Raw genomic sequence first — 16,764 nt, 5'->3', positions numbered from 1 at the left:
TCCTCATTCAAAACGTACAGGACAACCAGGGGATCTCACCCACGGCATGGGTTTATGAAAGACAGGCTCTGCTTGATCAACCTGATCTCATTCTGTGACAAAGTGACCTGCCTAGTAGTGGATGAGGAAAAGGCTGTGGACGTGTTTTTTACTAGATTTTAGTAAAGCCAGTTAGTAAATATGGTTTCCCATAGTATTCTTGTGGAGAATCTGGCTGGCTATGGTGTGGATGTACTGCTCACTGAGTGAAAAATTGGCTGGATGGCAGAGCTGTGAGGGCGTTGGTGAGTGTATTTAAATCCAGACTGTGGCTGGTCAGTGGTGGTCTTCCCCAGGGCTCAGAGTTGGGGCCAGTGCTGTTTATTGTAATCAACAACATGGACAAGGGGATCACGTGCATTGTCAGTAAATTCGCAGATTATGCCAAGTTGGGCCGGAGTGCTGATGTGCTGGAGGGCAGGAAAGCTCTGCAGAGGGATCTGCACAGACTGGATTGAAGGGCTGAGGCCAGCTACATGAGATTCACCTGCACTTGGACCACCCCAAGCAGTACAACGGGCTTGGAGCAGAGCGGCTAGAAAGCTGCCTGCAGAAAATGACCTAGAGGTGTTGGTTGACAGCAACATGAGCCAGCTGTGCCCAGGTTGCCAAGGGCATCCTGGCCTGTGTCTACAATAGTGTGACCAGTAGGACCAGGGCAGTGACCATCCCCCTGTACTGGTGAGGCCACACCTTAAGCCCTGTGACTAGCTCTGGGTGCCTCATAACAAGAAAGACATTGAGGCAGCTGGGGTTGTTTAGCCTGGAGAAAAGGACACTGAGGGGGCACATTGCTCTCTACTGAGGGAGGACATTGCTCTCTATGATTGCCTGATAAAAGGTTGTAGTCAGGTAGGGATTGGCCTCCTCTCCCAGGTAACAAGGACGAGAGGAATTGGCCTCAAGTTGTGCCAGGGGAGGTTTAGATCAGCTATTAGGAAAAAAAAATTTACGGAAAGGGTTGTTAAGCACTGGAACAGACTGACCATAGAAAGGGTAGAGTCACTGTCCCTGGAAGTGTACAAAAAAAACGGTGTACATGTGGCATTTGAAGACACTTGGACAGATGTATCCAAACTGGTCTATTCCAGCTCCTGTAAATATTGTAGATGTGTAAGCCTTCTCATCTGGACAAATTACCATTTTTAGCACCTCTGTAAAGAAAACTGTATTGGTTTCAGTGGCCAAGATGATTAATTGAAAATTAGTTAGAAATCAGCATCACTCTTTATTGTATAGTACAGATTCATTCCAGGATGGTAAGTCTGTAAAGGATGGTTTACTCAAAGTGTAAATCATTCAACAAGCCTATCCTTTATACTTCCCCAGAGCTGTAGATCTACAAATACTCAATGGAAAAAGGAACAGAAGGAAAATATGCATATCTGCACTGGCTGCCCTTTTGTAACACAAAAACATACACTAGGTACTTATATGTAAACAATATAATCATGCTTTTGTCTTGCAATACAAGTTAGTTTAGGCTTACAACATCATGCTTGAGAACAGAATCAAAACCACACAGCTTTTCAGTATTTCAGTCTGACTCCTACAGGTTTAAAGTTCTTCCTTCCTGATATATTTTAATGTATCAATAATTATTCCCACTTAGATTTCCAATAATTTTTTTTTTCATTCAAGCTTGAAGTTCAGAGGTTTTTGCTATAGCTATCACTCACTCTACCTGTATGCATCCTAGATAGCCATGTTGAGCAGCTATGTGAACAGCAGTATTTCCATCCTGGTCAACTTCATCCAATGAAATCCCTTGTTCTTGCATAAACTGAAGAAGCCACAGAAGGATTTTCTCCTAAGAGCAAAGAAATGTCACACAAGATAAGAAATATTGGAAAGCTAAATATACTAGAGGAATACTGGTGCTGTCATATATTACTAACACTATCCAATAATTCCTTGTTTTCAGTCTGTCTTAACTTTTTAGGCTTAGTGTATCATATGACTCTGGTTTGTCTTTTTGGGTGTTTTGGGTTTCTTTTTTCCCCTCCAAGGAAAAAAAGCTGAAATACCTTATTTTATAAAAAGATAATAGGAAAAATATGAGTACTGTAACACATTTTGAGAAATTGTATATAAAGATTGTGGATGTCTCTGTGCTGGTGATGAAACCTGAGGAAGAATAACCCATACATCAATCTGAAAATCAGGTTGTGAGATTTGGTCAGACTTTAAAAGCCTCTCTGGAAAATTAAAACAGGATTATGCTCAGATCACAGAGCTGAGCAGTTAGATTCTTCAAATCTATAATCATTCCCCACCTCTGTCTGGTTGTGCTAAAGAAGAAAAAATTCAACTAAAACCAGAAAATAAAGCTACCCTAAGAAATCAATGTATTGACTCATGAACCATTCATATGTCCTGCACATTGGGAAGAATGGGGAGATCTGGACTGCAAAAACTTGTCATTGCAAGTCTGGAAGCCAAAATTGAGGTAGAAACTTTTTTTTCGATAACACCACCTTTTGTTTGTGTATGTTTGTGTTATACACATTTATTAGGGTATTCTCTTCTAACAGTGGAGACTTATGTATGTGCACTAAGCTTTTTTGATTTCTTATTTTTTTCTGAGAGTTTATTTGGAAAAAAAGTTATTCTCTCTAGGAACATGCCATGCTACTCCAGATTAAATTTCACTTTGCCATAATGAATACAATACCTATTGAAAATCTAGAATAAATCTATAGATTACACAGAAAAGTGGGGTTCATTAAAACTTCCTGCAGCTGCTTTCCCAGTTTTTCTGTCTGAAAAGGTGAAAAGACTAAATTACTTCCCAGCATAAAAATTTGTTATTTAAGCATGTATTTTTTAATATCTTGCATTGATACCTGTCATGTTATACTGACTCAGAGCTTCAGTTCAAAGGGGCTTTGTGGATTCTAGTGTTGCTGAGGCAAATGCTGATACACAGACTTAACCTGCAGCACCTCAGTAGCTTCAGTGACACCTAAGTACATAAGCACCCAAAACTAGAAAAGTGGAAAACTGAAACAGACGTAAATAAAACAGTACTGAAAGCACATACAGGATCTGAGCAGTAATGAAGTAGAAAAGAGAAAGAAGAAAATGAAGAAAGTAAGTTCTATAAAGGTTGGATATAAACCTGCATTTTTTTGTGTAAAAGTACCACAGAAATATTAATCTCAATGGAAAGGAAAGGAATTGTCAGACTCTTCTAGAGCTACTCCAGGATAATTCTGCCCATTCAAACATCTGGGTTCTCTGCTTATTACTTCAGAGGGCTACACTGTCTGATATTTATCTTCTTCATATCTTCACTTTAGCAGCAATTTTGTTCTTTTTACAGGGTGAAGGCACAGGTATTTTGACTTCTTGGCTAAATGCCCAACACAGCTGACAGCCAGCATGGAGAGATGACTACAGATCACATATCCCTTTAAAAATACTTCTGAGCAATTTCTCAATATACCAGTGGTGATGGCCAACAAGGAAGAAGAATTATACTACTCCTATGAATTGCCCCTATGTTTTAATAATTACAAGAAAAATATTTTAACAAAACTTATCTGCAGAATTGGAAGACAACTATAGCTTTGAAATCATATACTTCTTTGGAACATACTACGGATCAGAATGTTAAGTATGTTCTGTAATTATATGACCACAACCAGCACGGAGCACATGATGCTTTCTAGTCATTTATCTTATCAACAAGGAAATCAAGTGGATGGGTGGCTCTATTCAATCATTTGTACTTAGGACTACCTGTGCACTAAGCGATCACAGGCATTAGGTCATAGCAATATTCAGTTTGTGTTACAACAAATTTATCCTTGACCAAAAACAACCCAGGAAAAAAAAAAATTTCACTTAAAACTAAGAAAAAACAAAGCCATCATATATCAAAGTATGCCACATTTCACTTTATTAACTCATATTATGTATTTGCAGGAAAAATGTTTTCAGGAATAGATTTATAGGCTTCAATTTATTCAGCCAAAATGAAAGATAGTAAGAATACATCAGATGAAGACCATGAAAAATAATCACTTTTTTGTTAAGTAATAGGAACTGATAAATACTGATAAATTATTCAGTTACTTATATCTGTTGCTTTTAAGACCTATAATACTTATGCTCTAGCAATTATTAATACCCCTCTGACATATCCTAGACCTACAATAATTCAAATCTCTCTCTCTGCAAAAAGATTTCAGAAAAATTTGGGAAAGGCTGCTGACTTCAGTACTATCAGATGACTTCTGGAGAAGAAAGTACAACTAACATGGACCATTTAAATTATTACATGGCCTAGAAAAGGAAGGGTTAGCATGCTGAAGAGTACTGATTCTAGAGCTAATCCCAGCCCCATCACTTGATATTAATTAAATAAACTGGTCTTTCCAGTATCCCTTTGCAATAGAGGAGTAGGAGTAAGTGAAAAGAACACACTGACTTTGTAAAAATTACATTAGACAGGAAAGCAAATATCCTGAGATATAAAACAAAGGTGTTTTGTTAGGTATCTGAATATCTGAATGTAATACAGTCCTTCCCACTGTGCTCTCCAAAACTTTATCACCATGAAGGTGTGCACAGGATCCCTTCTAGATCCTCAGCCATGCTTTAGGCTGGCTGCCAAAGTCTCCCTAGATTCTCTGGAATTCAGAAACCACAAACCCTTGGCATTCCCTACCCTCTGCCTCTTACCAGTGTAGTCCATAGTACCACAATATCCCTGATGTAAAGGTTTTCCATCCCTATGAAGCTCTAAGTCAGGACTAGGGCGATTTGCACCTAGGACTGGACCACCACCTTCCTATGACGTGGTGACTCGGCCAGACACAGCTGGCATGCCCTGTACTCATGACTTATGCCCAGCGTGAAAAGGCCTGCCAACTATCGTGGTTTCTCTTGCATAATCTCATGCTTTAAGAAACTTTTGCTAGGAGCTATGCTGACCAGGCTACAGGTTGACTTTGAGCTTCTGTTCTCTTTAATCAGATTAACTTATGTGGTCCCCTCTCCCACTGGAAAAATAAAATGTTGCTGATGTGTCCTTGGAGGCAGGCCATCATGGCTGTAGCTTGATGACCTTTAATGTAGAAACTTTGCTATGAACTCCCTTCTGCTGCCTATTCTAAATTATAATTCTTCATGAAAAATATGGAGTGCATATCTAATGCCTCAGGAAACAATGGATGGACTGACTCTCCTAGAGAAAGATTCAATAACAGATCTTCCTTGTAAAAATATTACTCTTGTAATTCTGCCAAGACCAGTGTTCACATGGATTATCTCTCGTGTAAGTAATGGTAAAATAAATTAAAGCTTCCAGGACAGCACCAAGTAAGCATTTAAATTTCTCAGTTTTTTTTTTTTTGCTTAGCACACTTGGGTAAGGTAGTCTGGCACCCCTTCAGCCTCAATATTTCCTCATGTTTTAAGGTTGTTTATGGATTATTAAAGAAAAAAAGATAACTGGCATTACATATGAACTTTCTTTGGCATTCAGCTAACAAAGAAAATTTGGCAGCAATTTACATATCACCTTTTCAAATTTCATGGATGGCTGATTGTAGCTGGTGTTTCTTAAGTGGTAGAGCTTCCGTTCTGCTTTGAAAAGAATCTAGAGAAATTGTGCCAGATCTGTTTCTGGCAATAGATAGCACAGCTCACTGAAAAACCCCCAAAACTTCATTGGCTTTGGTTTATATAAATATCTTCAGAGATGAGGACAAAATTAGGTTAATCAAGTGAAGATATGAATTTAAGTTCACATGCAACTTTCTCTTCCAAACTTTTTCTTCCCAGTAGCAAGCACTTTTTCTCTGATCTGGCTCACATCTCTCTATCCTCTGTGCTGAGTTTACAGCAAACTTGCTAACACCAGCAATCTCTATATCCAGCAGGGTCCTGTCTCACACCAGCAACATCTGTGTAGTAGGAAAGTGCAGAAAAAGGAGGTCTTTGCACAGCATGGAAACAAGGGTGTCTGTGTGCCTATGGAAACAGCAGTAGAAAAAGTAGAGTCCCAGCTCCATAGCTTTCCAAAACCACCTCCTCTCCTTCCCTACTCCTACAGTAAATTCATGGTTGGACAGAAGCAGTTAGCAGCCAAAATATGCCACAATAATTGTATGGCATTGAATGAGACAATCACACACAGCAAAGAGTTCTTTTCTTAGTGGTTGTATTTTGATTGTTCTCTCTTAAGAAAAGAAAAAAGCATTAGCACAAAATCAGTGAAGTTTGGTGTCCCTGCCAATCTTTGGGGGGTTGGAACTAGATGACCTTTAAGGTCCCTTCCAACCCAAAACAGTCTATGATTCTGTGATTCCATGATTTATCTTTAATGTCTGTCGAAGAAACTGTGGGATAAAATGGTCCATCTGCCCAAGAGATTAGAGAAGAAAAACCAATCACTCTTCCTTCCACAGTAGACTCTGGAGAAGGTCCCTTGAAGAGGGGTTATTGCAAGACCTCCTTAGGAAAAAGCAGACATTGTGGAAAGAGAATTCAGTGCAATTAAGTGGCATACATGTTCCTCCAGATATTAGCAAAGCACTAGAGTGCCACCCTTCAGTGGTGTTTCATTGTTCTATCAATGGGCAAGTTAGGTGTGAAACAGGATTGATTTACAATTAGCTCAGCTGGCTAGAGCATGATATTAATAACACCAAGCTTGTGTGATCAAGCCCCATATGGACCATTTATTTAAGAGCTGGGCTAGATGATCCTTGTGGGTCCCTTCCAAATCAGAATATTCTGTGAATCTACAACTTATTTTTTCTATGTAGTTTTTAATGACCATGACTGAAACTAGACAGATGACGTTCAAGTTCCACTATACTTCACTGCCAATTCAATGAATTCTTAAATTGCAAAATTTTGTTGCTCTTCTGATGTGTCCTGTGACTCCTCTAGATGACAGCTAATGTCTGTAGACATTCTTGGGATTTACTGGTTGGCCTAACATGCCAGCTGTTCTTCTCCTTGCTACTCTTCAAATCTTATAAAACAAAACCTAACCAACCAAAAAGCAAACAATCAAACAATCAAACAAACAAGTTTAGAGGGAAAATGCTGAAAAAATTATACAGATTAAGTTGGGAAAGATTTTGCTATACTTCAACTAATTAAGAACACTTGTAATTAAAAGCCACAAAATTACACGTGCACATTAATTTAAATTCTTGTGTATCTAAGTAATCTATTTGAAAAAGTAAAAGAAAGTCATACCTGCCCATAGCAACCTGCATAATGAATAAGGCTTGGGTGGTCTTTTGAGCAACTGAGTTCTGCAATAGCTTCTGTTTCGCTCACCATCCACCGAACACACTCCAATTGACCATTCTAAACAAGCAAAAAAAAGGTCTAAATTCCAGCTGCTTCCATTCTACTAGAGACCAAAAAGCTTATCAGAATTATTGAAAATTTCCAGTTTGATTAAGAAATTAAAGAATAAGCCAATAACACCTTTTGTCTTTTTCTGCAGAAACTCTGGCTTATTTAACAATGGGTTCCTTCCAATAATATTCGAGCATACTCTGTCATTCAGAGAAGAGAGTGTAAACGTGCTGCAGTTCTTCCTGTAAGTGAAGGTTCCCCAGCACAAGTATTTTTAATGATGACCTACATTGTCCTGGGTCATTGCAAAGTTCTGTAAGAACTTTCAAGTGATCTGGCTTAACTAAATCTTGTGGCTCTTGATCCTTACTTCCAGAGTGGTTTTCAGCACTGATACAACGATATTTATTTTTCTTGCTCTTCCTTTATACCTCTGTAACTCCCATAATGTTGTACTACATTGGGTGTGCACCTATTTTCCACAGAAGTGGTAAGTGTCAGAATTTATTGGCTTACACATTATATATCTACCTTGAGAAAGTAATAAAGAAAAATTGCTAAAATTTTGTTAGTCTTTAAACTGGCAGGCTGCAACTACACAGTTTGACATGGGCCAATATTTCAGAGCATTTCATTAGTGCAACTAGGTATCAGTTAAACTTTCTAATCATATGGCTTGCCCCAGAAAAATAATAAAAAAACCAACCCTGCCACCTGCACTAGGGCCCTAGGTCATTGAAATGATGCCTCAAATAAGCAAAACTGCAGGCTGGAATCCACCGATCTTCTCAGTTTCCAAACTTTTCCCAGGAAGTAAGTAACAACAACCTCCCCCCACCAAAGAAACAGAAACTCTTGTATTATGTTTCACCCCCTCCCTTCTTCGGGAAGAAGATTCTTAAATACCTTTAGGGTATTCAGAAGATCAAAAGAATGACATTGAACCATTCACTCTCACTAAAGAACCAGAACCACTATGGTTTAATCATCAGCTTTCCTGCCCTATCTTTTTTTTTTAGTGTAATCATGCCATGAATTTTCCTGTCTTCCTACATAATAAGTTTTCCTGTAAACTTGGACATTAATTTTTTTTTTTTTTATTTTAACAGGTTGTTCTGCAACATGTACATTTTAACTTTGGTGCAACTGCTTTAGACAACTGAGAATTTTCACCTTGAGGTGCTTTTATATTTTGTAAACTTGTCCTCACACTTGTCTTACAAGATTATACCAGTACATGTAAAAAAAATCAAGAAACTGTTATGCTCCCTAAAGAAACAACTGAATCCAAGTTAAATGAAAACTGCTTGAAATGTAACAAATAGTCTTTAAATGCAGTAGAGTGATTTAAAAATTCATGCATATGCATTGACAACAATGTAAAAATTGTCATTGTTATACAGTGGATATAACATCTTGTGTAGTAATCCATTTTACTTTGCTTATGTAGTACCAGCCAACAGTTTTTTTCCTCACTTATAAAGCTTGAAAAATAACATCCTGCTGGATGTGTTTCTTACTGCCATCACAGAAGGAAACTAAATGACCTATATGTTATGCTACAGTATGGAAAGGGCCCGTTACCTTTATGGCTAGTCCAGCTGGAGTTAGCTGCTCAATGTTTCGTTCATTCAAACAGTCTTCACCCATCAAAGAAGTGAGATGTTGTAGGCATTCTGCGTGCCCCTTTGATGCTGCTACATGCAACAGATTGTTGTCACATTCATCATGGATCTTATCCAGATTATCTGCTGCTAAATGTGGCTGTTAAAAAAAAAGCTGTATGTTAGTTACAACTAAGGATAAAAAGATACATTTATCCTCACAGCCCCAAACACAAGCCAACACAGAGGCTTCTCAATAGGCATGTTCTTTTACAAGTCAAAATCCAGACCTTTTCACTTCATTGTATATAACCTGGGTACTATTAGAATAAGGATTGAGGTTGGATGTTCATTGGCTTGATTCATTGTTAAGTTTCTCTCCTCATACAATTGTCATGCAACAGTGCAAGATCTTATGTGTCTTTAAGTCTTTGCACATGTCTGATCAACAAAGCAGCTGCAAAAATGCCCACATTTTAATAATTTTTAAAAATTAAATATTTTTAGTTTTCTCTCCTTTTTTATTTTTTGGCATTATATTGATGAGTATTTGGTGAGAAAATATTCATGACTTCTGAAAGACATTCCTGATTAATTTTACTTACCAAAAAAGAGGTAGCCTACACTAAACGCTCTTTAAAATGTAGTTAAAGCATGTGACAGAAGACTTTTATGTGATAGTTTGTTTCCACGAAAATACTTGCTGGGACATTTACTCAAAAGTTCTACACCACCATGATGTAATACATCATTTCTGCCCAATTCTAATTTAAAGACAAAACAGCTGGATTGAGAAACTCCAAAAGAAAAACAAAAGATTGAAGACAGAGTCAAGGAGTAGCAATAACAATTCCTAGAGTTATGCAGTCTTGCCAGAGTATTATTCCATGACTGTACTTCATGAAGAGGTTTCAACTAGTTTGGGAAAAAAATAACGTATTTTCTTACCGATAACATTCTCTTTTCCCCACCCCCCAATTCCTATTTCAGGATGAATTTAACTTGCTTTTATTTCTTAATGAGTAATCTAATATTCTATTCTGCCTCTGTCTAGTTTTGAACATCTTCCTTTGTTTTTGCTTCTGTGCTAATGGCATGCCTTTGTGCTTGAGCTAGACTGCTAAACAGAGAAGCTAAACAAAAATCTAACAAAAACAGTTTTTATACATACACTGTGTCTTCACCAGCTGTTCTGTGTGGAGATCACATGCTCTGCATCGTTGTGCTAACTTGCAACCAATTACTTTGGAAACCATCACTGACAGTGCCAGATCACAGTGCTAGAATTTACTAAAAAAACCTTCATATGGGTCAGAGGCCAGCGAGGCTTTACAGAAAGCTCCTGCCTGAGAATGCTGCTGCAACAAGACAGTATAAACACTCCTGAATAATAATCAGAGTACAACAGAAGCCTCTGTGCTCCCATCATCAACCTCTACATAACAATGGTGGTAAACCAGCAATAATTGAGCAAAGTGACCCACAAATCTGAAAGGAAAAACTCAGCTGGGACTTAAATTTGATATTTAATTTGGTCCTATTAGTTAAAATGTCTGCCTTCTTTATAATTCCAGTGTACTACATAAAACAGCAATCTTGGCCATGTATACATAAAACTAGTATCTTGGTTTTGCTGCATACTTTATTTAAATATTAATACTTTCCATTTGCAATCCCATATGCTTAATTTCTAAAGAGTCTACAAGATAAAAAAGGCAGTGGTTCAAAATATGAACTTCATCACCTTAGCTGGTTTAATAAACCACATCATAGACCACTTTTATTCTATGTTTCTTATGAAAAAGATGATACTTACCAGTAAAGATATTTGGCCTTCCTTTACAATGTTTAAGATGCTCTTAATTTTTTTCACCTCTTCACTCCTCTCTTCTGGCCCCCCTGCACTGCTCCAGTTCATACCCAGTTCCTCTAGCTGCTTGCTTTCTGCCACTGCCGTCTGCAGGTGGAAAGTCCTCCGGTGGCAGTTTGGCATAGTCCTCTCAGCTTTCTGAGCAAGAGGATCAGCAAGTGTCCTGCTGAGGAAGCCCTTGCCTTGGGCTTCAGATTCATGGACTGAGCTACACTTAACTGAAGGCTGGGAAAGCTCTAATTCCTCTGCTGAATGCTTGTGCTGATCAAGGACAATGGGCTGTGTTTTTCTCAGCTGAGTGCCTTTCACAGGAGACAGCACACAGAACTGCGTCCCGCCAGCAGGCGAGCTCTCTGTGATCCCTGCAGGACAGGTCTTGACACTTAGACCGTTCACGGCTGAACACACACTTAAAAGTTTTTTCTCAGGTGCTACTTTTGTAAAAGCAACAGGCTGCTGACTTGATTTAATATAAGGCACATCCAAAATTTCATCCATATCCAGGTCATAGTGCTCCAGCTCCCCAAGCAGAACAGCAGGCTCGGTGCTTTTGCTTTTAAGGCTCTCTCCTTCTCCTGGACTCTGGTCATCATTTGGAGGTGCAGACTGAGAATCACTGCCTTTCTGGTATTCTCCCTTCTGGTTCTTCTGGTCATCACTTTCATTGTTCTCAGAGCATTCTGGCTGGTGCTTTAATGGAGAAACCCTCTTCACTGGTCTGAATTTATTGCATACATCTGCAATTCCTGTTGGTTTCTGCGCATTTCCGAGAAGAGTTGAGACCCCACAGTTCCAGCCGCTGCTGGAAACTAGAGAAATAGATTTAGCAGTGAGTGCTACCTGACATGTGACATGACAGCATGCTTTAAAGATATACCTGGCCAAACACCAGAAACAAGAATTATATGATAACATGCCAGATTCATATCTAAACAGATTTATGGCATCTCTATCAAAACTGAAGAATTTTACATTCCTAAAAGAAACTTTCTTTGAGGACATATGATGTAATAATTACAAATAATTAGTTCTAATTAAGTTCTAACCAAGAATTCAAGTTGTCCATGAGCCAACAACGTAATACTTGTGCCCAAGAAAGCCAATGGTATCCTGGGGTGCCAGCAATAATCTAGAGGTAATCCTCACCCTTTACTTGGCCCAGATGAGGCCACATCTGAAGTACTGTGTCCAGTTCTGGGCTCCTCAGTAAAGACAGACAGGGGGCTACCGAAGTGGGTCCAGCAGAAGGCTGCTACTATTAAAGGACAGGAGCATCTCTCTAACCAGGAAAGGCTGAGGGAGTTGGGCCTGCTCAGCCTTGAGAAAACACAACTGAGGCAGGACCTCATCAATGTCCATGAATATCTGAACAGACGGTGTCATGAGGATGGACCAGGCTCTGTTCACTGGTGCCCAGCAATAGCAGGAGAGACAATGGACAGAAACCAATGCACAGGAAGCTCCACCCGAATAAAAGGAAGAGCTCCTTTATTGTGCAGGTGACTGAGCACTGGAAGAGATTGCCTGAAGAGGCTGTGGAGTCCCCCTCGCTGTAGATATCAAGAACAACCTGGACACAATCCTGTGCCATGTGCTCTGGGATGGCCTTGCTTGAGCAGGGAGACTGGACCACATAACCCACTGTGGTCCCTTCCAACCTGACCTATTCTCTGAATAACAGCCTAGGGGCATTTACAGGGGTCCTGTCCAACGATGTTAGCTTGTACTCTGCTCTGCATTGAGAGGCATCATAAGAGTAGGATGATTTTCTGGAAGGGCAACAAGAGTTAGTCATTTTAGTGGATTTTACATTTTAGTGGATTTAACACCAGTAACAGCAACTCAATTTTTAAGGCCTGTTTCCTCTGGAAGATGTATTTTTCTTACAAGAACTGGAAATTCATGAACATCAACTGAGAGCTGGGACTGGTCAGCCAGTCAGGGGAAGGAAAGAGTCAGGAGACATCTCATCATTAAGAAGAGATAACAAGGCTGTTTTCCATGACAGGACAAGAAGCAACCAGCACAAAGTAAAATATAAGAAATTATATCTGAACACAAGGAAACACTTCTTTAATTGTGTGGCTGGTCAAACACTGGCATAGTTGTCCAGACCTTTTGAAATCTCCATTGTTAGAGATACTGAGAATTCAACTGGGCACATATCTGGCTTAACCTGCTCTAGCTGCCCCTGCTTAAGCACAGTCCTTGAACTAGATGATCTTAAGTGGACACTGCTAACCTAAACAATTTTGTGATTCTCTGATCTAAAAATTAAGCCTACTTATTGAGGTGTGATGATCCTACTGAACTTCTCCTCTCTATGTTGGGCTCCTCTGCCATACTTTCCATTCCTTATATGTATAACCTGTATACACCCACACTCCCATTCACACCTATAGCTCTGGACCTTCTAGAAAATTAATTCACTGCACTGCAGTATAGTGAATCTGACTTGAGAGAAGGAAAAGGAGCTCAACTCAACCAAACTCTTAATTCTACCTCTTAATCCTACTGAACTTGAGCTTAATCCTACTGAATTTGCACTCTTTCATAGTCCCAGCTAGTAATATTGATGATCTTCATAGCAAGTGGAATTCTGGCAGAGTTTTCTTTCTTTTGTTATTTTCAGTTGAGGGACTAAAACCACAAAACCATTTAGGTGGTTACTATGTCCCTTTCAATGTACACTAAGAGTTAATACAATCTAAAAGTCACGAATACTGTTTAAACAAAGCAGATTTATAACATGTGCTAACTGCATATCAGTGGGATCTAATTTGTGGTCAAAACACACCATTTGCCACGAACACCTTCCTAAGGAAACAGATATATACACTTTCAGTGCAACATTAATAGCTGAAGCAAAAGATTAGTATGGCTTAGTAGTTATGGATGTCTGAAAATTGCATTAATACTTTTGGAAGTGCTTAAGAAAACATTTCTGAAGAAGAAATAAAAATAATAATAATCAAAAGGCATGTAACTTAGTGGGCCAATACAAAGAACGCACTGTACTGATTTATTTATGTATTGTATAAGATTCTAGGTTCAAAGGCCTACACTTTTATGTTGGTTTTATTTACATGTGAAATTTTTTCCAAGTGATACAGGGAAATGGATACCATATGTTTCCCAGCTGTTTTGTTCTGACAGGAACTATTAAGCGCTCAGTATGGAAATGAATTCTGTCTGAGTTTTATGAAAACACTGCTTTCAACACAGGGGTCTAGACAGAGGAAAAGGCATCAATATTTTGTTTGTCGTCACTTTATTTAAGCTTACATTTATTTTGTTGCTTCACTTTCTCCACATTTTAACTTTAATAACATGAATTTACATAAGACTCTGCTGACCAGACTGTAAAATCAGGCACTGAGAAAAGGCAATGATATTTGTTACAAATCTGCCTCAAATAATTGTGAAGTCATGTATTTCTCCTTTCTTTCATTAAAGTTAGAGCAAAGTAAGGTACTTCAATTTTTCATTGTTTTTTTTCCCAACATCTCTTTACAAACACTGTTTTTCCAGGGGGAAAAAGCCAGACTGGAATACCAAAACCAGTTAGCAATATTTTTACTGACTTAAAAGCATCCTCTTCACTTAACTGAGATGATGAATTTCCACTGCTTTTAATAAAGAATTAGAACATGGCATTTAACCATATAGCTGAAGGGATGAAAGCAAGTCAGACTAGCAGACACAGTATTTCTTTGTGCCATTTACTCCTGGGGAGCTGCATCAGTCCTTAGGCAGTTACAGCATGGTTTCCCTCTACATGACACTGAAGCCATAGCCTGGAGTGGATGAGAACACAGCTTGAATCTCTTTCCTTCTGCTTTCAGATGCTTGCTCCCCAAAGAAGCAAAAGCAAGTGTTGTCTATAGCCTCCAAAGCACCAGCACAGCAGGAGTTACATTGAGTAGTCTTAAACAGCTGTTCCAGAGGAAAAGCCTCTTGCTCATCTCTCCATACTTATGAACTCAGACAGGGACCATTAAAAGTCTGGGTCAAATAAATACTGTTTGATTATTTTATAAACAACAGTAAAAGATGGTCTGAGTTTAAGACAGGGGGCTAGAATGTGGAGCAGCTAGTTTGATTCCAGAATCTGACAAATAATTCTGGTGTACTCCTAAAAGGTGATGAAATTTTTTTCCCAACTATGTGTCAAAATTATTTCCCAAACTTTTATTCATTACTATAAAAGACTTGGATAATAATACTATTGTATTACTGAGACAAAAAGTGTGAGGAACACAAAAACTGCAGACTTCATTCACATCAGTAAAGAAGCATCTGATAGACCTGAGATGTCAAATATTTCTTTGGTACAAAAAAACCCACTTTATCTGATGAAAACCTGCAAGGGTCAAATTTGCAGATGTAGTTCTTCACCATATATTGTGCTCTACGTTTTTTTTTTTGAGAAAGACAAAACTCAAGTGAGTCCAGAGGTCTGCAGGCTTGTTTATAGGCTTTATTATCTACTTGTTTACTTACAGATGTCCTAGAACTACGGGGGGCAAATATGCAGAACAGAGGGACAACAAGGAAGCAACTTCTCTTTCAATTTAATCCCCATCTGAATCTATTTTCAGGAATCAAAATTGATCCTTACATAACATGTTTCCAGTTGGAAGCATCTGTTGACTTCGGAGTATTTTTCAATCATCTCTGTGTCTAGAGCATGGTGACAGGTGGAGTTTTATCTGATATACAAGCATCTGCGGAACTACAGGGTAACTGAGTTTTCTCCAATCATCAAGATAACTTCATGCACAGATGACCTTTTACACTTGTGACAGGCAGTTTCTGTGATATTTACGGTCTAATGCCAAACATCAAAATGCCTCTAAATTGTCCTGAGTATTATGAAAATATCAGTATCATGTTTTACTTTAAGAAAGTCTTTGAATAGCATTGACAACTGCCCATATTTTTTTAAATGCAGTATTTCAACATATTGCTCATGTAATATTGGCAAGGGACCTGCAGCAAGTCTACATAAAGCTTCATAGTTTGAGTTTTACTGTCATCTGAAAGAAATGCCTGAGCTTCTTCCTTGTGATATGCCTTCAGCAGAGACTTGAATCAGTTAAGACCTGCATTAATTCCAGGTCCATTTGAAACACTTGGATTCTGACTTTGTATACAGGAGCTGAAGTGTTGACTACAATAGGGAAACTTTCCAAAAATTCATGGTTGTTATCACCAATGTATCTCTGACATTTGTAGAAGTATGTGGGCTCCATGTGATAGAGGAAGAGGTGTCTCTTACAAATAAATAGAAAATTAGAGCCAGATACGAATATCTATTTACTCCTTTATTATTATCACAAAATTCATATTTAACTGAATTCATTTTGACTGAAGGTGGCACTGTTTTACAGTTTTATTATATCAATAACTTGTACCAGGAACACATATTAGAGTTCTTTAACATAAGCTCTATAGCATGAGAACCTGAATTAAGGAACAACCCTGCACAGGAAAGAATGGAAAGGGTTTGTGGAATTTCAGGTCACTCTAAAGAAGAAAGAAGGAGTAAATAGGGTAAATAATAATTAATACTTTTAAATAGCAGGACATCTTATCCAGGTAATTCAATCATTTTGTGTCTCAGTGAATGAGTATTTTTTTCTTATATTGGCTTGAGGAAGAATAATACAAAAGCTGACATTCTCAAGTAGAGAATATAGGAAAGGCAAAGAAAATTTTGAAATTAATAAATTTGGTTTACTCTTGTATAGACTGATTTGCGGATGTAAAAGGACAGTAGAAAGTAAAGTTCTAATGAAAAATTAGAAGAGGTCAGTCTGGCACAAAATGAGTGAAAAAGGAAGAGGGAGGATGCAAAAATTAGGTATGAAAAGAACTGATATGTAACTAGCACAACTGTTTTTTTACTAAGAAAATTCT

The 16,764-nt window shown here is 38.3% G+C and overlaps 1 protein-coding gene across 3 annotated transcripts in view; it reads right to left on the bottom strand.

Moving 5' to 3' along the window:
* SNCAIP (synuclein alpha interacting protein) overlaps positions 1–16,764 on the bottom strand; it is an 88,028-nt gene that overhangs the window by 19,411 nt on the left and 51,853 nt on the right. For 2 of the 3 annotated variants that reach the window (XM_005528122.3, XM_014257072.2), the window contains exons 4-7: positions 10,789–11,651; positions 8,953–9,132; positions 7,261–7,374; positions 1,724–1,849 (exon numbers count right to left, since the gene is read on the bottom strand). In XM_005528122.3, the coding sequence (XP_005528179.1) occupies positions 1,724–1,849; positions 7,261–7,374; positions 8,953–9,132; positions 10,789–11,651 (1,283 nt within the window). The remainder of the gene's footprint in view (positions 1–1,723; positions 1,850–7,260; positions 7,375–8,952; positions 9,133–10,788; positions 11,652–16,764) is intronic. The other variant, XM_014257071.2, reaches the window with a different exon arrangement.

This window comes from Pseudopodoces humilis, chromosome 4 (genome assembly GCF_049639895.1).
Source record: "Pseudopodoces humilis isolate 2021_Gansu_Grassland_sample_001 chromosome 4, ASM4963989v1, whole genome shotgun sequence".
In the NCBI taxonomy this organism is placed as follows: Eukaryota; Metazoa; Chordata; class Aves; order Passeriformes; family Paridae; genus Pseudopodoces; species Pseudopodoces humilis.
This window is presented reverse-complemented; position numbering and strand designations above follow the sequence as displayed.